This window comes from Poecilia mexicana, unplaced genomic scaffold, assembly GCF_051168715.1.
Source record: "Poecilia mexicana isolate PSO_F unplaced genomic scaffold, ASM5116871v1 scaffold_4, whole genome shotgun sequence".
NCBI lineage: Eukaryota > Metazoa > Chordata > Actinopteri > Cyprinodontiformes > Poeciliidae > Poecilia > Poecilia mexicana.
This window is the reverse complement of record NW_028263373.1, coordinates 29716335-29740896: the sequence shown is the minus strand read 5'-3', so window position 1 is coordinate 29740896 and position 24562 is coordinate 29716335. Positions and strand designations below refer to the sequence as shown.

The window sequence follows — 24562 nt, the reverse complement described above, 5'->3', positions numbered from 1 at the left end:
ACAGTATGTGTTAGTGTTTAATATTTTAAGAAAACATTTATAAGACAGAGGGCTTATCTGTTTCTGCTCTACTCCAGAATTTATGTAGCATTGGTGAATCAAAATATGAAACTCCTGCATAAAAATGAGCCCCATTCATCTTCCCAATGAATTCCTATTTTTCTAGCATAGAATGTCTTTGAGAATAAAAAATAAACCACCCACTTTTATCTGTTTCTAAAATGCCTCATTTTTCATTTTCCCGTATCAGACGTATTAATAATGGAGACAAATGGAACCTGGCGTTTGTTTACATTATAAATCATTTATTGAAATATAAATCATCTGAATGTACATGATGTCAAATAATGAAACAGTATTAAAAGGTCATACTGGGTGTGATAATCTTTGACTACAGATAGAGTACCATCATCAACACATCACTCACAGACACTCACATCCACACTGCTTTATACAGCTGAGGCAAAGGAAGAATACAGTATTTTAGGCTCCGCTTACATATTCATCTGCAACACATTAGACACATGGGACGAAAAAAAGCAAAGTGCAACAATGATTGTAGTTTATATCACAGTCAACGGGATGAGGCAGAGGTACAGTAAAGCGAGAAGATGGCGGTGGGGTAACACATGTAACAGATGTACCACAATATGTTGAATTCAATAGTAATGTCTCATTAGGGCTAGCTAGAAGCTCCTGGAGGTCAAAATGGCAAAGACAGTTGAAACACGACATGATAAAAGGTCTTTGGCAGGTATTATGTTTGATTAAATACTACCTTGACTTTGATTCATTTCATTTTATAGCTCCCAGGGATGTAGATGCTAAAAGCCTTCTGCTTGGACTTCAGTCCATCTCTTTAAAAGTGTCAATTGCTGTTTTTCAAGCTGTCTTCTAACAAAGCATGGGCTGGTATCAATATCAAAGGCTAAAATTTTCCATCATACAATTCCTCCAACTTAAAGTCCCTCTTCCGGTGATGTGATCAAAGTGTTCTTCAGCTGTGGAGCATTAACTTACACCTCCCACCTGCTGCTGCACACTGCCGTTCAGCAGGCTGAAGGAAGGGTAGTTCACTTTCCTACACCTTTAGAAGTATTTCACTTTGTTCGCAGTTAAAATTCTTAAACTGGTCTTGCTCTATAAAAGAAAATGAAAAGAAAATGCTGTTCTGTCCAATAAAGCCACAATTAAATTTGTCATGATTATTATCTTCTTCTTTTTTTGTTTATGAATCAAATTAACAAAAAATGTTTTAGATAAATATTATAACTTCAATCATCAATATGCAATTCAATTTCTGAAGCGATATTTATTATTTTAAAGAAATCCCATTGAAACAAGCTATATGTTTCAATTAAGAAATTTCGTGCGAGTACCCTGGAATCTCAAACCAGCCCACGATTTGTTCTAATCCACACGTTTCATTGAGATGTCCCCATGGTGTTCTGTAGACCTAACAGATGTATTTTATACAAACAGTGTCTTCATAGTAGCAGATACGGATGCAGAAGCTTATTTTTTTTTTGTACTCGCATACAATACTTGAGTATTACCCCCAGTAATTCTCTCTTATAAAACAACTCTGGAGCTATTTACATTACAATCACACTTCATTTGGAAAAATCAACAAAAACAAACAAAAAACAGGCCCACATGTCAAATATGAGCTAGGTCTTTATCTGGAATAAAGCTGAAGATCTTTTTTTTGTGTGTGTGTGTGTGTGTGTGTGCGTGCGTGTGTGTGTGTGTGTGTGTGTGTGTGTGTGTGTGTGTGTGTGTGTGTGTGTGTGTGTGTGTGTGTGTATGTTTGGGGCAGAAACAGAGAGGCTATGCAAAGACTAATGCAACTCAAAAGCTCTTCTCGCACCCACTCAGACAGCTACGATCCGTTGCTAACTATTGGTTTCACAACAATACATGTTCTTATACTGATGACGTAAAAAAATAAATTTGAACTACTGCACATACTTGGCTATTTGAGAACATTATATAGTCACAGAGAGAGAGGGGGAAAAAAGACGCACTCAGTCCAAACGTTGTGCTTTATCTCAAAGTATTGCTACTGATTGTGCCAGCATCAGGTGCTTCCTTGTAACAGTTCCTACTTCTTCATAATACAGTTCCTGGTATTGGAGTCGTATAGTAACAATAGTGCATTTGTAGTGGTATGTTGGAGTTATGCAAAGTTTCTGACCAACACGTTCGATTTGTTCCTTCTTGCTTATACTGCAGGTAAAAGAATGCCCAACACAATAAAGCTTTTCAAATGGAAGATGTTTTTTTTCTGATTTTGATTCGGATAGGTCCAACACCAAGACTCGCTCCCTCTTGGAATCCGTTCTTTCAGTCACTCTTTCTTTATTGCTCATCCCCATCTCCGTTGCCAAAACAAAAGAAAGAGTCGTCGTCCACGGAGAAGGGATGGGCGTACCTTACGTCACCTCGGACTCTCCGAGACTGCGAAGTGGTTTTGTTCTGTCCTTGCGGAAGGAGTGTCATGGCCAGAGTCTTTGGCTGATTTACAGGTCCCACTCTAGTGTCCCATTGTCCTTGCAGCTCTGCCTCGTGCCACTCCTGCTGAGGCTGGGCAGCTGTCACAGAAAGCTGTCCTCGACCAGGTCGCTACAGTCCAGACACATCTCGTCCAACAGCGTGATGTCCTCCAGGGTCTCGCCCTCGCGCTTAGCGTAGGTGGAGCTACTTGAGCCAGTCTCAATGGCGCTCTCCTCAGACGTTTGAGAGCTACACAGGGAGAGAATAACACATCGTTGTTAGTTTTTTTCTTTTGTTTGTTTTTCTTTGTCACAGAACTACAGCAAAACTATTTTTATTTAAAGTGACCTAATTTTGGCCCGTTCTTCTTTCTAACACACGTCAAGCTCAGATTAGATGGAAAGCCTCTGTTAAACGGGATCATTCAACCAATTATTGAAAATTATTTAGTAATAATTGGATTTAAGGTGTAGACTTTCACAGGACTGTTAATAAACATTATGATGAACTGATTCAAACTACTGGATTGTAATTCAGGATGTGGCCTGTTTACACAAAGCTGCTCTTCAGTTAAAAAGTAACGTTTTTGTTGTGATCCGTTGGCGTCGTGTACGTACACACAACAGCAGTGACCGGAGTCTCTCACACTGACACTTTTTGAAACCAGGTCTCAGAGTGAAACTGCATGCATATAGTGGCCTGACATGTCATCTACAGCTGACTCTCTGTGTCTTGATGGTGTTGTCTTTTTCCCCAATTGATTTTTCCCAACCAATTTCCAAAAATACTGTCGGTTTGCAGGTAGCAGTAGCTGCGTTTCCATTACAAATCTGACCAAAACTGTGTTGATATTCCGCTTAGGTCCAGAAAACACAATTTTGCAATTGTGTTGTATCAATTAAATAAAATACGCAATTAAAATCGCACGTGAATAAGTTTGTTTAGGTGATAAATCCTTAAAAAGCATGCAGCGCCGTCATCCTCCCAACTTCTTCCTGTCGTCTTCTTCATGGGTTGCGCCTCTGGCGACATCCGGTAGTTGATCATGTGACTTGTGTGATGCTAAAACCGTCTTCAACTTTTCATTGAAAAATAAATTAGCATGTTTCTAACAAGCAAATTAATTTTCAAACTGTCAAATTGTGCAATCATGTGGTCAATGGAAACGCATTGTTCAGAGGTTTTCTTCATTGATTACCCAAAGCTCAGTTCATTCAAACCGTTTCCATGTCTTGCTTGGCCTTCTGGGATTTTTTAAAAATAAGTTCTGTCCTCTGGGCACTTTTCCATAAAAACCATGTTTATGGGATGTCATATTGCCTGTTGGTGATTGTCTAAAATGAGCTTTGGATCTCAGAGTTATTGGACTTTTCTATAACAGACCAACATGTTGCTATAAAGTCAGAAAATGTGAAAAAGTTCACAAGATAAAAGTCATTTCGCAATGCACTGCATTTGCAGATAACAAATTAATGACTGCATACCTGTGTCTGTTCCTCTTTCCGTAGTCATCATCAGATATAGGGTCCAGGTCAGGGAGTGGGATGATGTAGCCGCTGTCGGAGCTCAGCCGCTGCTCGTCGAAGCCACTTTCCCTGTCCTTTAGCTTCCCCTGGTTCTTGTAGGGAATATCGACGTAGTCCGCGTCCGTCTCGATGCAGACTCGGGTAACGGCGGGATGGTCGCTCTTCAAAAAGTCGTGGTTCACCTTCTCATAGTGCTGCATAAGAGAACAGCATGTGGATTTAAGAAGCTGCTCTAAAATAGACACTTGTTAAACGTCTCGTGCTGCAAAGATTAAATGCGGACGGAACGTAGTCATCGGGGTGTGCAGACGTCAACAGAAAATACGTCTCTGTAGAGAGAGAAGGATTGATGTGTGAGGATTTTGTCATCAGCTGGATGGTGTGACCCGAGCTGGAAATCACAAACATCCCCGCCAAACCAAACGTGCAAAAGGCCTGGTTGCTCCTGAACTGGTGGCCATTAAAACTGGGAGTAGGACAGGGGCAAAGCTGTTCTGACGCACAATATGTGGCGTGGAAGTCTAATTAAGGCTGGGTGGTGGAGGCGAGAACCGAGGCTGTGTCATTACCCAGACTGAGGCCAGCCACTATGACCATCCAGCTGCAGCATTAAGGCTCTAATCACTTTTACACAGATGGAGGGAGAGAGCCTCCAGGAACCCTCCCAGTGCTCTCACAGAGGATGTGGACTGGCTTTTAAACTACCCAGCAGCTTTAACAGGGGGAGGGGAGAAAGGACTCTGAACTTGTATTTTGCTCAGCAAATACTTGGCGACAAGACCAGTAAAACGACCCGAGAATGAAAACAACTAAGACGGGGGGGCGGAACGTGTCGGTCAGTAATGAGTGGTGGTAAAACATGCGAAGCAGGTGTTCCAGACACAGAGAGCAACTGAGACGGGAAGAGATGGGAACGCTCACCCTCTTGTAGCTGGAGGGCAGCAGAGACGCCACATTTTCACTCAGACCCATGAAGGAAGGCCTCTTTTCTGGCTCTGTGTTCCAGCACTTCATCATCATCTCGTACCTGAAAAAGGTGCGCACAACATTGCTGAAAAAGGACAGCACAACCCAAGCCTTGTAATTTCAGTCGTTGGCACACTAGAGCTCTCAGAAATGACGTCGTTTGGCGTGACGTCGGGGAGATTTCGACAGGTACGGCATTGCCTACAACGTGAGGTCACGTACACGTCTTGCGGCGCGTGCTCAGGTTTTGACATCCTATATCCGCTCTTGATCTTGTTGTAGAAGCTGGAGTCCACCACCATCCCCGGGTACGGAGTGCCACCTTCACACAAAGAGACGGTTATTTATGACTGAGAGCCGGCTGCTGTCGTCAAGTAGCTTTTTCTCACTTTATTGCACTTAGTAAAACTTTGATCGATGCGGGTCATATATAGCGCCTTAAAATAACTCCTCTTTATCTGCAGGAACATAATCTAAGGCAAATATTCTCTGACACTGAGCTTTGTAGTTCTTCATTTTTATTTTTTAACCTTCCTTGGCAACCTGCTCACTCTTCAGATTGGCAAAATAAACTTCAGTTTGTGTCCAGTTGATTTTTTTTTTTTTCCTGTTTTGTCAAAGTTGAAATTATCCTGACCTTCTTAGTTGCTCCTGTGACTGGAGATATGAGTATTATTTTCTTGATGCAATTTCATGATTAATGAATGATCAGCATACATTGGCTTGAAATAAAAATGTTTTCTTGTCCTTATTTTCTTTTTTTTTTGTAGAGTAACCACACGTTGCATTCTTTGTCATATCGTATTTATAACCAGGGAAAACATTAATAGTTTATCCCAGTTCTGCGTAGCAAAAGAGGATCCTGGAGCAGCTTGTTTAACAATAACTTTTTAATGTCTGATTAGCAAACCATGAAAATTGGATACAAAATGTAAGCACATATTTAAAAGCATTGAATTTACCAATATTTTATAGAAGTAATGTTAAGTGTGCCAAATATGGGCCACTGAAATATTCATTTTCTAGCTTACTTAATGTAACTGAATCATAGGTGCAAATTTTCTTAAAACAAAACCTGCAAACGTTTTTTTGCAAGTGCCAATAAATGTGTAGAGTGCTTTAAACGTCTGTGCAAGTAAGTAATAAAGACAATATTTCTACAACGAAGAGCTCTTTGTTAATTAAAAACATTTTTTTAAGTAGGTTATGTTAAAAGTTCATAAACTTTTACTTTTTTACAAGCAGTTGCTAACTCACTTAGTGACTTGTTTTTTTAGTGTGAATCCACATCACACTAAAACCGAAGGTTGAACCGAAGCTAACAGCTAGTCTTAGAGGGACCAACACTGCTATAAACTCAAATTCATCATGACGGTTTTTGCAAATTATTTTTACATTTTTTTACTAGCTTTTCAGCTGTCATTGAGTTTCCATTTTGCAGTTTTTACACAGAAGCTGATAAATGTTTAATGGAAAATAGAGGTAGGTTTTGCACCATCAATAATCCCTCTGTGAATCATGAACACATGGACTAAGTGTCGGAAAAGTCAATAAAAGTGTTTACTACCATATACCATCGTATTACTTTCCTATTCCGTTTTCACTGCGTTTCAGAACGGACAACACCTTCTACCTCCAGCTGATTTGTAAATGTGCTCCACCTTCTTCTGTAACAAACACCCAATGAAAATGCGATGATGGTTTAATGCTTTGTAGCCGACTGTCACAAATTCATCTCAAGCCACCGCATCGGCGCTCTACTGACAAACGTTGATGCCAATTCAACACACACACACAGGATTATGTTTGATTTACTTTGTCACTATCAGAATTGGTCAGAAATATGCCTAATTTAGCTCATTTACATACTGAATACATGAATGTACATTGATTGTTTTTGCCTAACCCTTGTGCGTGCGAGGACTGAGGCAAATGATACAAGTTTTACGTGTGTGGGGTCGGTTGGACCCCATTTGTAGACACAAGGGTTAACTTAAAATGTCTACTTAATTTAAAATAATAATATGAATGTGTTTGTTTTTTTTATTTTTTATTTTATTAGATTGGATTCGTTTTAAAATGGTAAAAGTCCACTTTGGTCTTTACCTACTAGCTAGCATGTAGATTCAGCCTCAAGGATCATCTACTTTGAACACTTAAAAAAACACCAAGGAAGTTATTTTATTTTAAGGTTTTTCTATAATTCTCCGTCATCCTTTTTAACATCGCAGTGAAAACCATTTGTATCATTAATGTCTTATGGCTAATATTGAGTGGCAGCCAGATTTTTTTAAGGAGTCATTTAAAAAATCCACCCGGCTTTGGGGATTTCTATGCGGGTGTTCAATATGAACCACACTGTAGCACCTTTTCATATTTATCACTACATCAACTAATTTATGAATTTATGAACTGAAGTCATTTTAAAAACTTGCCCAGGGTGAATATTTCCCAGAGCAGGATGCCATATGACCAAACGTCGCTAAGACTGGTGTACAGGTTGTCGAAAATACTTTCCGGGGCCATCCACTTCACCGGCAAAAAGGTCTATTATGAAAGAGATGTAATGAAAGGAATTAGTATCATTAAACCGCTGAGTGGCTTAGCTAGAAGTTCATGTCTGAGCTGACACTCACGCTTCCTTTGGAGACGTAGTTGTTGTCATGCATGATGTCTCTGGCCAGCCCAAAGTCACAGATCTTAACAATCTTGCCTTGAGAGAGAAGGACGTTCCTGGCTGCAAGGTCCCGATGCACGCACTGTCAAAAACAGACGTCGATTAGCAGCGTGAAGGAGTTGCTGTCATCCGTTTGCTCCAGCACATTCGGCTCCCACAGCCGCAGACTATTCCTGTGTCGCTCTTTCAGCCAAGGTCATTTTTAATACTGTTTCATTTTGCTTTATGAAGCATAAACGTCACGTAAACAGGCTGGTTGGTAGAGATGGCCATGACCGCTGGGATATTTAGGGATAATAACTATGAAGTTGGGTGAATAGTTTCTGGCTGCAGCGCGGCTCGGCCTGGTAATTCTAGCTCTAGCTTCGCTGCTGCTATATTCGGCGTCTGGCCTCTCTCCTGAGCGGCTTCGGCAACCTTTATGGGCCTGCTTATCATACGCCTCCCTGGGCACTTCGTCTTATGGAGCATAAAGCAAAATCTGCAAAATTCTGTTTATAGCCTTGGGAATCAGAGCACCGGCTTTCTTCAGACGTACGTTTTTGGACGCGAGAAACTCCATCCCTTTGGCCACCTGGTAGGTGAAGCTGAGCAGGTCGGTGGTCGTGAGGCCTTCGCTCATGTCATCTGACAGCAGGTTGTCGGATTCTGGTCGGGAAAAACACACCATCAGGATACCAGTGAGTAAATGTTCAGTCGTAAATATAGCCGACTTTTCTTAGACCTGGCTTTTAATGGCAGCCTCAAACTGGGCATTATTATGTGTGCGCTACAATTATCTTCTCCGGGTAATTACAGGCCACTGCCAGGCCTAAATTCTGACAAGGGTGTACCCCGTTTAACCAACAATGACTCAAACACAACACCAAGGCCCAGCGAGCAAAAGCCAATAACTCTGAGGACAGAAAGAGACAGAAAGAGAGAGACAGAGTGGAGCTGCGTACACACCGCCTGAGTCTTTCTGTGAAGGAGGGTGGTCGTAGTTAGATCCCTGGATGTCAGAGTACTTGGAGGTTGTGCTCATCTCCAGCATGGGCACATACTGGGTGTTGTCCGCCTGCTTCATGTCCATGTAGTCTCCTTTACACTCGAAGGACAGGATCACGTAACTGGGAGCAGAGACGAGAGAGGAAGAGATGCTGATGGCAGCGAACTGAGAGAATGTGTTTTTTGTGTTTTGTTTTGTTTTTTTACCATTTATTATGCTAAAGCTGAATTTCGTGTGATAAATTACACCAAAAATGTTTTGCATGGAAGTTGTTTTTTTTTTTTTTTTGCTCATTAATCTTTGCTAAATACTTCAAGCTCAGTCAGACTGGGGGGGAGAGCATCTGTGAACATCGGTTTGTTTCCAGAGATGTTGGATCATTTTAAGCAATAAAATAGTTTTGATGTAAGCCATTAGGTTGTAGCTCTGATTCCACGCTCTGGATGTCTTCCTGCTGGAAGGCGAACCTCCACTGCAGCCTCCTCTAACATGTTTTCTACCGTGATTTATCTCCCTTCAACTCTTTTCAGCTTCCCTACCCCTGCCTAGCGTGATTAAGTCATCTCCGGTGTGGTCATTGGTTATTTTGATGCCAGCTGTTTTCCATGTAGTCAAAAAGTTCTGTTTTATTTCATTTCACTAATGAAATAAAACATGTTTGTTTTAACCAAAAGCCCTACATGGCTGCAAACACTGAGTTCTTATTCCTTTCTCATTGCCGCCTTCCTTATTCCTAAAAAAACAAAAGATGTTTGGAAGGCGTAGCCAACAAGTAAGAGTACCTTTCTAGCTCCTCGGAGGCTCTTGGATGCTTTTCTGATAAATGCTATCCATGGTGGATGACAACATCTTGGTAGTCGTACAAAAACCTTTCCATTTTACGGTGAGGGATTGGAGGACTGTTTCAGACTTCTTCAAAACTTTATCACTGACCTGTCTGCTGTGTTCTTTGCTTTTTATTGCAGTCTCTTAATTTATGTTCTCAAACAGTACTTTATTCAAAGAACAGGAGGAGTTTTAATAAGATTAATTATTGCACAGGTGATCAATTTCTGGCCTCCTGAAGGCAACTGGTTGTATTGGATTTTATTTAGGTGAGTCGGAGTTAAGGATCCAGCATACAAATGTCACTGGAAGACACACTTTTCATATTGTTGATTGTAAAATAAAAAAATTATTCTTTTTTCTTCCTCTTCACAATTATTCTGTTCTTTGCGTTTCTTAGTCGCATAAAATCCTGATGAAATACCTTGACGTTTGTGGTTGTGCTGTGACATAAATGAGGAAAAGTTTAAGGAACTAAAAGAACTAATAGATGCTACCACTGATAACTAGCGTCTACCAGCTCTCTTGTTCCTTGGGCTGAGGCGAACGTAACGGCCAGGATTAAATCATCTTATGGGTGTTTTGAGGCGTGGCCACTGTGAGTCATCCATCAGCACAAGATGCCCCTTAAAAATGGGAGGACAGGCTGATGTTTCACTGAACGTTTGCACAGATACAGTTAACAGGTAGCTGAGCAGCAATGGCATTATAGGCTGAAACATAAAACCACTGGAAGGTTTGATCTGATTAGGAGAAGATGCCGGACAGCATCCTCCACCGCCGAGAAAATGGTGATTGTGTTACCGCTTAGGACTTTTTCACGTGGTTTTGTGTCTTCTCCCAACGTTAATTTTTGCAACCAACAATTAAAACAAGATTAAAAGTCTTGTTTTAGACTCAGATTAAAACAAGATCGTTTGAGAGAAGAAAAAGCACACTGGACTGCTCTGGCCGCCGTACCTCCTGCTGTTCTCGTCTGCAGGGTTGATCCCAAAGATATCCAGCTCCTTCTTGTTTTTCTCCGGACTCAGGCTGAGGAAGCTCTCCCTGTTCTTGTGCAGATAGTTGACCAGGTCGCCGTGGAAGCAGTACTCGGTGATAATGTAGATAGGGCCTGGGAACAGCACGGAAGATAAAGGCGTGCACCGGCGTCAGTCTGCAGGCTAATCTTATCAGAGCCTCATAAAGGCTAAAAGCACAACCAGGAGAGCAAGCCTCTACTTTCCCATAAAAAGCCTATTAAAATAGCACGCCCACCAAAAGCTGTCAGTCCGCTGCGGCTGTTAGGCGCTGTAAATGTCTCCTACGATCTAATTCGAGTGTGTGTCTCTGTGTGTGCGTGTGAACGAGGCAATAATCGTGCGTGTCTCTGTAAAGTGGCGACTAAATCGCATGAAAGAAGCGACAACTGCAATAACACACTGCTACGCAGCCTGTCTTTGCCTTTGAACGAACATGTCTGCTGTTCTTGCGTGTGCTTTTATCACCTGACTTGGTGCACGCTCCCAGGAGGTTTACGATGTTGAGATGAGGTCCGAGGTGAGTCATGATCTTCAGCTCAGACATCAGAGCCTGCTTCTCACTGGAGCGAGCCGTGGCTGGAAGAAGGTGCAGCAGCCATGACTATCACACGACCCAGTCGGCGCACAGACGACTCATCAAATCATGCACCAGCTATCTCTTTGATCAGAATAATTTCCTTACTCTTATCTTTGTTTGCTTGGGAGACTCTTGCTGTCCCCACTCAATCCTGTTTTTGAGGGTGTTGCTATGGCTACATCTTTTCAGCAATTTGTTGTGAGAGCGGTGTGGACAATAGTAAAATCCAAACATGTCACCGTTTCAAAAGAAGAATTTGAACTAACATAACAGAACGGCATTGGTTTAATTTGACAGATTGGTGCTACTGACAGATACACTGTCAATAAATAAAATGTTTTCTGAATGATCACAACAACTGGAAACGTATTGACAACAATTTTGGTGCAAGAAAACTTGAGTACTTGCTGGTGTTTTTTTTTTTAAATTAAAATAAAAAGCAAAGAGCTGTGAAACTTCTGTAAAATCTTCAGTGTATCACTGTAAATATTTGCTTTTGATCTGTTTATATGAAAACACAAAATTCTAAACAACAATAATAATTCTTTAAAAAATCAACATCACCTTCAGTGCTGGTATATTGTGAATAAGTAAATGAAAGGCATCTAGACTGCTAACAGGTTATTTTCACAGTCCCTTGCAAAAGTGGCCACACCAGTTAAACTTTTTCCACAAACCCAAGTTTTATTGTTGGGATTTAATGTGCGAGATCAACAGCAAGTAGAGCAAAATGGTAACCAGAAAGGTTTTGAAAGCCATGCTTTACCTTCCATTTTTAGTAAATGTACTGCTTTGTCTTCTGCTGTTTATCACATATAATCCCAGTAAAATTGTTTGGGGTGGTGAGACCGAGGCTAAATTATAAGCAATAAGTATACGGTGTTCCCTAGGTGACCACTGAGGACAAATGAACATATTGGATTTACGGCTAAAGGATTATGCATGAGTGAAGCCTTTTGCAAATTACATTAAATAGTAAACTATAGTCTTCATCCCCATTAAACCAAACAAAACAACAAAGAAAGAACTGTGAACATGTTTTAAAAAATTAAATGTTCAACTTGTGAACATTTCAGTTTTACCAGTTTAGAAAACACAAAGCACAATATTATTACTTGTGTAAATTTAAGACACTATTAGTAGTTCACGCTTTTACAAGCACACCCTTTCACCACAGCCCTTGAGAACAAAGCCAATGAAGCTATTTGCAGGTCATGTTTATCACCAATGGCTCAAACAACAGCTTTTAAACTGCTTAAATTGCAGTCAGCGATGCTTATGCTGACTTTGTAAACACGCTTCACCTCATTGCCTGAAAACCTATAATTTACTCAAAGAAGCAGACGAAGAGACCAAACTGGTCAACTAGCTCATGCTATTTGCGACTAAACAGTGGCTTCTAGTGGCACTGGTGAGCTGTCTTTTGGATTAAAACTTCTTGTAGACTTACGTTTCAGCATTTTCACTGCCACCTTCATAACAGGCTGAGAGCGGCTGAGTCCGTAAGCAGTGCCTTCAACCACCTTCCCGAAGGCTCCAGAGCCCAGGATCCGGCCTGAGGATTACAGGAAGGCACACGGGTCAGTCATCCGGGGCGAAACGAGACACAGACGATCTGCTTTATCATCTGTGACTCTTGTAGTGGTTGCATTTCCCCTTGATCTATGGGTCAGACTGAATGGCAGCTGTCAGAAAACCACTCATCCCGAGCTATCTTATCACAGCCCGAACTTCAAAGGCAGAGTGAGATTCACGAGTTGCAACATCTCCACAGGGAACTATAGGGCTCCAGAACATCATAAAGACATTTGGCTCACCAAGCACAAGTCTATCTCGGGGAAACTCCCATCTGGAGTCGTAGGGAAGCTGCATGGGATCCACATAGATGTACTCGTGACCGTCTGGACTCACAGACTCTATGACCCTCCAGCGGATCTCGTACCGTGGTTTCTGGAAGGCAGAGGACGTAAAAAGTCACGGTTTTCCCGTTTTAACAAGCAGAGCAGTAAAACCAAATGCACTATATTTAAATCTGGTGTTTCTCGGTCTGATTTGTAACCTCACATGAATGCTTGAAATATGGAAATGAGTGACAGAATGGAGTGAAACTGTGCAGTACGATGTTGACAGTACCTGCTTCCAGATAACAACCAAGACAATGAGTGAGATGATGACAATGACCAGGAGCACCAGCACAGCAGCAGCTACCGTCAGCTCAGGGTGAGGGCCTGTTTGTAGGGAAAGCCAGGGATGGCATTATGTTACGTTCTGAACACTCTTCATCACATGTATGGTTGATATGAAATACATCATGTGTTTCAATGGAAATTTCCCTTTAAGGTGCAGTTTCAAACCACAAGGTGTGTTGACAACTAGCTCAGAAAGGGTGTTACACCAAATGGTCTAAAATCTGTGGTTTCCATGAATTATCTCCCACAAATCACCCTAACTGTCCTTTCTCACAGACCAGTAAATGTAGTCTTCCAGCTACTGCACCCCTGACAAGACTTCACACTGTTCATTAGCAGGCCCATTGCAACTGCAAAGAACATCTAAAGTCAGATTAAAGTCAAGCAGTTGACTGGTAGGTGTGTTCTTACCATTGGACACCAATTTGATCTCCCTGCTGACAGCTCCTATTTCATTCTTGGCAAGGCATCGCACAGCCAGAGTGCTTTTCAGATGGCCAAACATGACCTGACTCTCCAGGTTGCTCTCCTCATCAAAGTGGGACTCCATGGTGATCTCTGTGGAGTTGGTGGGTAGAGGTGCCCAAAAAGACGAGTCATTGGCGCATCTTGAAGGGAGTGAGATAAGAATATGTAAATTGAACCAGTTATGGCTATAGAACATATTTTTTTTAATTAAAATAAAAAGACAAACATATAGTCATTTTCAGAGTAAATAGTGGATCTTACTGTTTGATGTTCTTGCATATGAACCACTCCACAACAGGAGTAGGCTGCCCCCTGGTAATGCACACCGCAGATTGTCCTGTGGCGGAACCATGGTGGATGTCCATGAGGTCCACAATGACTGCAGGCACTGCAACGTTGTGAACAATACAAGGTTTGAGTCAATCACAGTAGGCAGGCCTTCACAGTGGCTAAGTGTTGGTATCATCAATTTCCAATTGATTTGGTAAGATGAAGTCTTCCTCCTGACCTTTAACCACCAGGTTTAAGCTGACTTCATGGCTCTGGTTTCCATTCTCCACCCGCAGAGTGTAGTTCCCGCTGTCCTCCTCCCTGACCCGGATCAGGGTGAGAATACTTCTGTAGCTGTGCAAAATAAAAACAACAGAATGTGAGCTCAAAACCACAAAAGTTCAAAATAGCACCAGACATTTTGTGGTGGCTCTCCATTTGCCCTCAGAGGAGCAGTGACAGAGACAAACCTTGTCTCACTGGTCTGCTTCAAACTGGTGGAGATCTCAGCAGTCAGGTCACTGAGCAGGACGCCGTCCTTGAGCCAAGTAACATGGGCATCAGGAAAGGAGGAAATTGTGGCAATGAACTCCCGGACGTCATCCAGCTCAGCAGATTCGTGGTCCAGAAACTCCGGCTTGATGGACAAAAACTCACCGGCTGTTGGAAAAGTGGTCATCGGCAATGCTCATAACAACTTCGGAAAATGACCTGACAAAATACTGCAACAAAATATTCACCGCAAGTAAATACTGAAGACTCATACCAAACACTTGAATAGCTATTTCTTTTGTCTGGGTGTCTCTAGACTCTACGGCGGTAATGGAACAGGAGTAGATGCCGCTGTCTTTGGTTGAGGCTTGTGGGATTGTCAAGGTGTACAGGATCCGGCCTTCGTTCTTATTTTCCCGTACAGTTTTGGTACCCCGATTAGCCTGTCACACCAAAAAGGATCATCATATACCTTTACGTCAGTCCTATCTTACAACTAAAACGCGTAAAAATGATTGGAAAACTCATTGGACTTCACAGATTGCCTTGTGATCTCACCGGTTTGCCAGGGTATTTCCAGTTGTCTTCCAGTAAATAAGGTCCTTGAGCCAGACAGTTGACAGTTATTGTGTCTCCAACCAGCAAAGCAGTTCTTTTGGCAGACAGCTCAACGTGCAAGACATCTGAAATGGAGCAATTGATACCAGTAAAAGCCTTGTGAGGGATCAGAGAGCCATTGATCATTTGGGTCACAGTTTAGTTAAAATAGATATGATTCACAAGTCTCAAAAACACGCACCTATAGATTCATAGACGATGTATTGCTCACTGGTGTGCTCCACTCCATTGACGATGGCCTTGCAGACATAAGTTCCAGGGGGAAATATTCCCAAAGCACCCTTTTTACTGTCATAATCACTAGGTACGGTTTGGTTGGTGTCAACATTCACCAGTGTCACAGTAGCTCTGGGATCAGATACCCTGCAGGGAATCTCGATTTCATTTTGGTCAACCGGCACATGGTTAATGTAATTTGGCACGAACACAGAGTCGGGATCTGGGTTGGGGTAAAATATGTCTATTAAGCCAAAGAAAAATGTCAAATACCAAAAATACATAAGCAAATGTACGCTCCGTACCCAGTACGTAGATGTAAATACTGCTGCTCTTGGTTTCCTCTGCGATGTGGTCATTGTAGAGGCAAACGTAGTAACCGGTGTGCATCGGTGTTGCTTCGTCAACAGCAATGGTGGTGACGAAAAGACCACTGTTGTCCTCCTGCGATTGCTCCAGCATGTCGTACGGAGTTTCCCACATCAGCTTCACACCTCCACGACACGTCAGTGTGAACGGTGTGTGGAGAGGGACGACAACCTCATCCTCGTCCGGTAGCAGAATAGGGGGGGAGGATGGTCTGATGTTAAGTCTAGTGGAACCTGAAACGGGACGTGTTAAGAGTTTCGGTCATAATTTATGAATCGTTATCCACTTATGCATGTGTCTAGCATTTATTTTTCCAATCTGTTTGTTTTACCCGTCACTTGGAGGATAAATGAGAAGTGAGCGCTGCGAGAGCCACTTATGGCTGTGATTGTGTAATTTCCGCTGTCTTTCTCCATAGGCTGCCGGAATGTAACGATGCTCTGATACCTGCGTGAAGAACATCGGAGATGATCAGACGTTCTTTAAAGAATTTCTGACCAATATTAATTATTTATTACATTTGAGCTTTTCACATGTTGTTATAATACAACCAGAATCATCAACAAACAGAAACATCAAAATAATGCAGTGCATAGTTGTGAAGGGAAAAGCTCCCTGGTTTTGATTTAGTATTTTTGTACAAAATAAATCTTTAATGAGTGCCCCATTCCACTCATCCCCTTCCCAATTATAAAAATCCTGGTCTAATGCATATAAGACCAGGATTGAAGTCTGTGGTTTTTAGGAGGCAAAATGTGAGAATAATTCAAGGATTTCAGTCATAACTCATGTGTTCCTGTACACTTTGTTCAAGAAAAACAAACTTTGAGCTCACCGATTTCCTTCCATGTGGCTAGTTTTGGAAGAAATGTAGTAGTTCTCCGACAGCGCTTGGCCGTCTTTCATCCATGACACTTTCGGGGCTGGGTATGCATTAATATAGATGGTGTACTGAGTCTCTGCCAGAATGCCAACAGACTCCGTCTGTAGAATCCCTCTGTGGTCCAGGATGACAAAGGAGTTTCCCTCTTCAACAACAATAAAGGAAGAAGATTAGTAAATAATGATGATGATTGATTTACAAAAAATGTCTAAAGACACAGAGTAAGCATGAAAAATACGGTGTCAGAGGAGTAAAATGGGACAGGAAGGCTGGAGTGAAACGAGGGCCTGACACACATCTGCTGAAACCATCCCATAAAACACACTGGCTGATGGTAAAAACAGAGCTCAGGCTTTAATGTTGCATAGAAGAAAATGACTTCCACACAGATCTAAGCACGCCACGCGCACATATGTGAAACATGCTAATTCACCTGATGATGAGGATATCAAATATTTATTAGGGACTCTAAATCATCACATCGAGCACGCGGCGTTACACTCCAGCTAGAGCCCTGTTCAAAAATACTTGGTGAATGTTTCTGACCGGGGGGGAGACTTACCAAACACAGACACAGCCACGCTGCTCACCCTGGTTTTTCCACTGGCCTTGTGCCTCACCGAGCATTCGTAGCTGCCGCTGTCCTGAGCGGCGGCTCGCGGGACGCTCAGAGTGTAGATGACCCAGTCAGGAAAACTTTCTGTCGTCCGAATCGCATTTACAGCCTGCGAGAAACGGGGGGGAAAGTAGAATACGTTTAGTAAAGCTGCTCACAATTAGAATGGGTAATCACATGAAAATTATTTGATTTATAGCACAATTTCGCTGCTTAAACGTTGTGCAGTTTTTTTGCTTGTTTTTTTTCCCCCATTTTAAAGTTACGGCACAAGGCCGGTGGCTAAAACACTGGTGAGGCCAAAGGAGATAAAACAGGATCTCAGAGCCTTTTAAAAGCCTGTAAATGCAGCTGAGACCAGAACCAGGAGTCAGGCCTCCTGCATCCCTGCCTCACTATCTCTGGAAAAAGACTTAAAGGAATCCCTCACAGAAGATACAGCACATTAAAGAATGTGGGGCAGCACAAACACAACTTGTACAGTGGCTTGTAAAGGCATTCATACTCCTAAACTTCTTCAACTTTTGACACACTGCGACTGCAAGGTTACAGAGGTTTGTTAGAGAATCGGAGAGAAGAAAAAAAACAGCATCATGAAGACCAAGAAATCTAGCTGTAGAGGTCAGGGAGAAAGTTCTGGGGTTCAAAGCTGGGTTAAGTAGTAAAACAATCTTTGAAAATGTCACAGAGTGCTGTTCAATCCATTATCCAAAAGGGGGAAGAAGACAGCACAATTCCAAACCTACCAAGACATGAACTGATCAGAGAAGCAGCAAAGAGGCATATTTACTGTATCTCTGAAAGAGGTGAAGAAATGGTAAAATCTGATGACAGGACAACTATTAGTCACCCACTTCACAAACCTGTACAACAAACATGTAGGGGGCGGTATAGTGGTCAGATGAGAACAACAAGTAACTTTCTGGTTGAGATGCAAAACGCTGTGTGATAGAAAACTAACACTGCAAACCCCCCCTACACCGCCGCCAACCCACCACCCTCCCTGAACACACCATCCCAGCGATGTGTGGATGCTTTTCTTCAGCAGGGACAGGGAAGCTTATCAGGGAAGATGGATGGAGCACAAGCCTGCTAGATAACAGCAGCTGTACTGGAATGGAGCTTCAATGTGCTTGCATTTGTTAGAATGCACTAACAAAAAAGAGAATGGAGCTTCAACATAAAAAAAGAGAAGAAAATTGTTCATTTCCATCTATTATCATACACGCTTATCCCTAGTGGGCTTGGGAGGGGTGCTGGTGCCTATCTCCAGGGGTCAACAGGCATCACATACCTCACCCCTAATCCAAAAACAACATTTCTCCTCATGGGGACCAGGATTTGTCCCCACAGGAAGGTGGGTCCCCACAACCCACAATGTAACAGAAGTAGGTCCCCAAAGGGAATAAAAACCAGGTTCTCACACACAGGTGAATTTTAGAGAGGCCAATTAACCTGTGAGTCAAGTTATGTTTTTAGACTGTGGGACGAAGCCGGAGCACATGAACGCATTAAGAGGGAGAACATTGACCCCAGGCCAGGAATCGAACCCAGGACCTTCTTGCTGCAAGGCAACAGTGCTACCACCTGTGCAGCCCAGTTGAGTTAATTTGTTGCATGCAATTAAATTAAGTTTGTCAAACTTCATTTATTTATGTTTATTTACTTGGATGAACTTAATTTGATTATTTGTAGCAAACTAACTCAACGAACTAAGCCTTGAAAATTGCTGTTCATTAAAGATCAGCAATAGCTCAAACTCACCGAAGGAGTTTGAGCTATTTTTGCTGAAGAAAATGGACAGAAAGTTTAATAAAAACAACTTTTGATTTTTATTTGTAACTTTTTCTTCATAATTAAACTGCTTCATCACATATCATCTTACTACATATATACTTAAGTGCCATTGAGCTTTAGTAAATGGGATGAAGTTCATGAGATGTGAACACTTTTTGTAATGCCTTAAAAGCCTCAGATGTTTGGCCGCCTGTGATGTGGAAACGACACCCACCCCACCGGTCCCATGGTCAGCAGGTTCAAAGGATTTACTGTCCTGTTATTTACCGTCCTTTGAGCTGCCTCCTTTCCTTCAGCCATACGCCACGAACCTTTAACCTCCCTGTCAGGCTCTTTGACACGGGGGTTAACAGGCACGCTGAAGTTTTAAACGGACATTGTCCCAATCAAGATGATATTTCAAAAACAAACACTTTGCAACCCCCTAAAAGATGGACTAGATAGCAACAGGCAAGTAAAGATCTGAGTCTGAGATCTCAACAGTGTGAAAAAAAGTAAATATGACCTCAAAGGATTCTGGATAAGACCTCAGAAGAGACCAATTAGAGGTAAGGAGAAAGGGTTGGGGGGGGACGACATCTTACCTGTGTTTTTAGATGGATCCACTGCTGGTGGAAGGCTGGGCCAATGGGTCCGACACAGGAGACGTTAAAGGGCTCCCCGACTCGAACCGTCCCCGCGCTGGCTTTGACTTCCACCTCAAAGTCGCTCACCTCGGTGGATTCTGCAGCAGGGACCACCACAGAGAGGCTATCAGCACCGACATCTCAGGAACCAAGATGGTGACAGCTTGATTACCGTGACCACATTTATCATGGCATAAAGGCTGATGAGTTTCAGTCATTCCCACACACACACACCCACGCCCGCCCACGCACGCACGCACGCACGCACGCACGCACGCACGCACGCACACACACACACACACACACACACACACACACTACATGCTAAACTTGTGTATATATGTGTATAAGTTTAATCCAGTGAGATCACAAAGCAGCTACTGTACAAAGACATGAGTTCTTGCTGCTCTTTAATCGTTGTTTCATTGCAGTTTCCTAACAACCAGCCTCTAATCTTTTTTTAAAGTACTATAAAGTGGTATTTTAGCTATGCAACAAATTCTCACAAGTAATAAAACCATAGCTGTGTGGTAAATTATAGATCTCCATGAAATACATTTCTAAAAAAGGAAAAAAAAATTGCTGATTTTGCTTTTTGTCTGTGTCAGTCAGCGACATCTCAGGATGCATAAAACTTGAGCTGATCAGGTGGCGCTAATAAACGCGATGGAGAACGAGTCAGCTCGACAGATCCCAACATGAACTGGAACTTATACTTGAGTTGCAAGGAGGTTCAACGTTACATGTCTGATCTGATGACCCCTCCCTCTAACAGCAGGGAGTTGATGACAGCAGAGATTGTCTCAAGATCTTTAAGTGATACACACAAACCAGACCATATGCTTCTTATCAACATCTGTCTTAAAATGGTAGCGGAGGATCCTACATTATTACATCTGTCCATTCCAGTGGTTCCTGGTTCTCTAAATGTGTTTTTGTCGCCACAATTTCCTGAAATCCATGAAGTATTCTCATATGTGGCTTAAATGTTTTGCTGCAGCCATACAGAGTACTTCTTTAAAGTGATTTGACATGACAACAAGAGGGACAAAATAGCAGGAAAAAAAAAATCAAGTGGACGTAATTAAAATAAATTCTGATCAGTTGCCTTTTGGGATGTCATCAGAGGCCTGTGCTTATGGAGGATTGTTTGTTTAGGTGTTGATTAAAAGACAAATAACAAAATAGCGAAACAAGTAGAAAAAGTGAACATGGCATGTTGTCTATGGCTGACAAACGACATCTAAGTGAGTGGTTTTGCAGCTTTATACTATAAGAAATACTACTTCTGACTTACCCAAACTCATCACGGTGTAGATGTCACTTTGGAAAGTCTGGTCGTTAAATGTGGCCTGACACCTGTACTGGCCAGGAGAAAGGTCGCCCATGAAGCCCACTCTGTAGTCGTAGTACCTGTGGAGCTTCTCTCCGCCGGGCACTCGGATCAGTTCCACATCGTGGGTCTGTGCCGTCACTCGGCATGTGATGATCAAATCATCCTCATAGGGAACGAGCAGGTCTTCTGCTCTCTCTGGGACAAACACGACCTGAGGATCTAGAAAAGGACAAGAAAGAACGTAACCTTTTGTAAATTAAAAGTTTATCTTCCTTATGCCAACTTTTAAAAACAAAATTGATCAGTCATATATGATCTAGTCTGAAGTTTTTCACCGTATATTGATTGATTTGTTTAATTTTTTTAATCACATGTTAAAACAGTCAAGCTAATGGGAATAGCGCCATCTGTTTTTGCCTTGTGCCTCCAGATCTGCATCACACCTTTCCCACTTTTTCTGTTGGTGTCAGCTGAATCACTTTACTTTGCTGTGATGCAGCTGTTTTCCCTCACTTTGTTTGCTTCTATTAGTTTTCATTTTAAAAATATCGCTCTATTTTATCTTTATGTTTTTTTTTTTTTGCATTTCTTATTGTCTAATTTGAGAACATGACCGTCTTCCTGCTTTGCACAGCCATCCTGATGAGTGATATTATCCCATCAGCCTGAACAAGAACATTCATTCATTTATTTTTCCCTCCTTACCTTTGACAAGGACATAGATTTCCACCAGATCGTTTTGGTCGCCCTCCTTGTCTTTATGCCTGCACCCGTAATAGTTGGTGTGCTTGACCGTCGCATTGTAAATGAGGAGAGTTGAGGCGAAACCGTTTGAAGAAACGACAGCGTCGTCCGGCAGAGGTTCTTCCCAGACTACTTCTGATTGGCCCGTACAGCTGATGTTGATGATGGAGTGGGGCTCCACCACCACCTCGTCTCTTGCTGGCCATATGGTCGGGGCGGACAGTCCAGGTGTAACTGTGGGACAGTTTGCTCAATGTTAGACAACGTTTTTGATTTTAAAAAGTACAAAAAAAAGGTTATATGTCTCATATAGATGTCTACCTGAAACCATCAACACAATGGCAACACCACAGACCAGGTACATCCTCACGTCATCCATGACTGTGGATGCTCAGGCCTGTGAAGACAAGAAGACGGACTAATTATATTAAGTATTGTAAGGATTTTTTTTTTTTTTTTTGCATTTTTATACCATCATCTGCACATTGATACCGAGTATGCCATTACGCTATATGTAGACAGGCTACACATGTGACTCCCAAACGCTGCTGTTTCTGACTAACAAACCAACAAAGGAAGATACACTGAATATATAGCTTACACCTTTCTCGTGTATGTAGTTACTTATTTATTTTGATTTCTAAACAAGAGGCGGAGAACTCACAATTTGCTGAATTGTGAGCAAATTCAGCAAATTTGACACCACTGGGCTTCACCTACAGATTATCATCCTTCCTCAAGATTTATATCGAATAATTTTACCCACTAGATCTACATGGGTTAACAATGACCGTCTTTGTTATTCATCTACTCATTAACAGCAACATTTTTAAAAGTCCGCAGTTGTTTTTGTTTTCTGTTTTTTTTTTTTGTTTGTGTGACGCTAAGCACGGGTCACTGCAGTTCCCTTCCACGGTCTGTAGAGGGCGACACAGTCCAACTTTTAGAGGCGATGCGAATCTAATCACGTCGCTTCTCATAATTGTTTGCTTTTGTTTTGAAAAAGCTTCACATGTTCTTGATTCTGCCTAAACGCAAACAAGTCCGAACACAGTTATTGCTAGCATGCCAAACATAGAAGATGCTAATTAAGACATCTTGTTATTATTATTATTATTATTATTATTATTTTACAAGTTCTACTAATTTCTGAGACTTAAGTTCTAGGAACAACTATTTCCATTTCGGTGTTTACTATGCCAGTCTTCACAGCGACCACGTTTTAAAGCAAGAGGCATTTTTTCATTAAAACATCATTTATGTCACGTCTCCCTCGTTAATTAGGCATTTTTATAGTAAGCGTGCAACTTGTTTTTCTCCGTTTGATCTTTTTCAGCGTCTTGTCTTATTTCCTGGGAAAAAAGGGAAAAGAAATTAGCTTAAAAAAACATAAATAAATAAAAAAAAAACCCTCCATGTCATCTTACTGTTTCCAACGATTGTCCGCTCTGGCTCAGCTGAGACAGGCTAAATAATCCATCGGCAGCGCGGTTCCTCAACTCTATAATTAGGACATCCACTATGCGCAAAATTACATATCTGCGTGGGAATCCGATGACAAAATGTCTAACGCGATTTGACGTTTTTTTTATGCACACGCCTTGTCTAAAAAGGTTTCAGACATGAGGAAACTTTTTTCTCTTCTTTTTTCTTTTTATTTTGGTCGCAGTTTGGTGAAGAACTTTTAAAATCGAAATTGTGCTCAAAACAGTCTGCAGAGGCAGTCAAGCTCCGTGCATGCCCCTCTCTTTATTTATTCCCCTCTTTCTCTCAGAAAGCGACTCAAAAAGTTGACAAACTGTGCAACAGGTCAGCCCAGAGTAAGAATAAAAAGAGAAGAGTATTCCATCTAGTGTCTAAAAGATACGGTCCTCTTTAAAAAAATGTTGAATTTTCACGTTTTTGTTTTTTAATTCTAAGTCCAAATGCATCAGATCCGACGAAAAGACCCGTTTGGTCTCACAGCAGGGTAGGGGGTAAAAGAAAAATGCGTCGTGTCTCCAACAGGGGAAAAAAAGAGAGAAAACGACACAGAGCCCCTCTCCTTTCTCATTCTGAATCAAATCCAGACTTAAAAAAAAATCCTCTATTTCTCTCCACTGCGAGCGATCATATTCCACTTTAATTCCTCCCGCATCCCCTTCTGTAGGCGAGGAAAAGGTGATGCACAAATTCCAACGTGTTTCCCATTAAACTTCCAGGCAGCATCCCACAATTGTGCCTTCGGTCTTCGAGGTGACACCTCCAGCTGCGAAGCCGAAACTGAGCGCCTTTATCCGGAAGAGTGAGCGACATTTCGCCGCTCGGCGTCCGAGGAGATGTGAGGATGGGGGGTAGAGAGAGACCATATGGCGCAAAGAGACGCTGAGATAACAAAAAAAAAAAAAAAAAAAACTAACGCAAATCACTTGTGCAAAAGTTTCGCACAGCTTGCAAAGTGCTGAATAAAAGTAAAAAATAAAATAAAATAAAATAAAAACTAACTGTACGGACTTTATTCCGCAAACAGAAAGAAAGATAAATAGTGATCTACAACATGCAAAAGAGAGTTGGGCACGAAATAAATGTTTAATCGACCTTCCAATTACCTTTTTCCTAATCCCCTCTATTCACTCCTTTCTTTTAAGTATATCCACAGTGAATTGGTCCCTCCAAAAAGGGCGCAGCGAGGGTCCCCCCTTTTTGCAGCGGTAATAATCCTCAGAGATCCGGCGCTATGTGCGCCCCTTCTGTCCGCATCCACGGCCGCCTTCACAACTGCACTCCAGCTACAGCGACCTGTAACTGATTCAATGTTACAGTCCAACCCCCCTCACCCGAGAAAAAAAAAAGTAATCATCTGGCTCAAAGTAAATAACTCT

At 41.9% G+C, this 24562-nt stretch overlaps 1 protein-coding gene across 1 annotated transcript; it reads right to left on the bottom strand.

Annotated features, from left to right (window-relative positions):
• Positions 1-284: 284 nt before the first annotated feature.
• On the bottom strand, positions 285-24562 carry pdgfra (platelet-derived growth factor receptor, alpha polypeptide). Its single transcript, XM_088005172.1, has 29 exons — positions 24290-24562; positions 22023-22098; positions 21663-21935; positions 20919-21176; positions 19580-19719; positions 17145-17307; positions 16535-16727; positions 16031-16146; positions 15636-15932; positions 15296-15553; positions 15055-15179; positions 14771-14939; positions 14475-14664; positions 14243-14358; positions 13996-14122; positions 13678-13874; positions 13211-13305; positions 12895-13027; positions 12528-12632; positions 10966-11076; positions 10439-10592; positions 8614-8774; positions 8204-8313; positions 7625-7747; positions 7424-7535; positions 5211-5310; positions 4944-5049; positions 3981-4216; positions 285-2745 (listed from the first exon to the last, which is right to left on the bottom strand). Exons 2-29 carry the CDS (start codon positions 22078-22080, stop codon positions 2598-2600), a joined length of 4374 nt encoding a protein of 1457 aa, XP_087861298.1. The 5' UTR covers positions 22081-22098; positions 24290-24562; the 3' UTR covers positions 285-2597.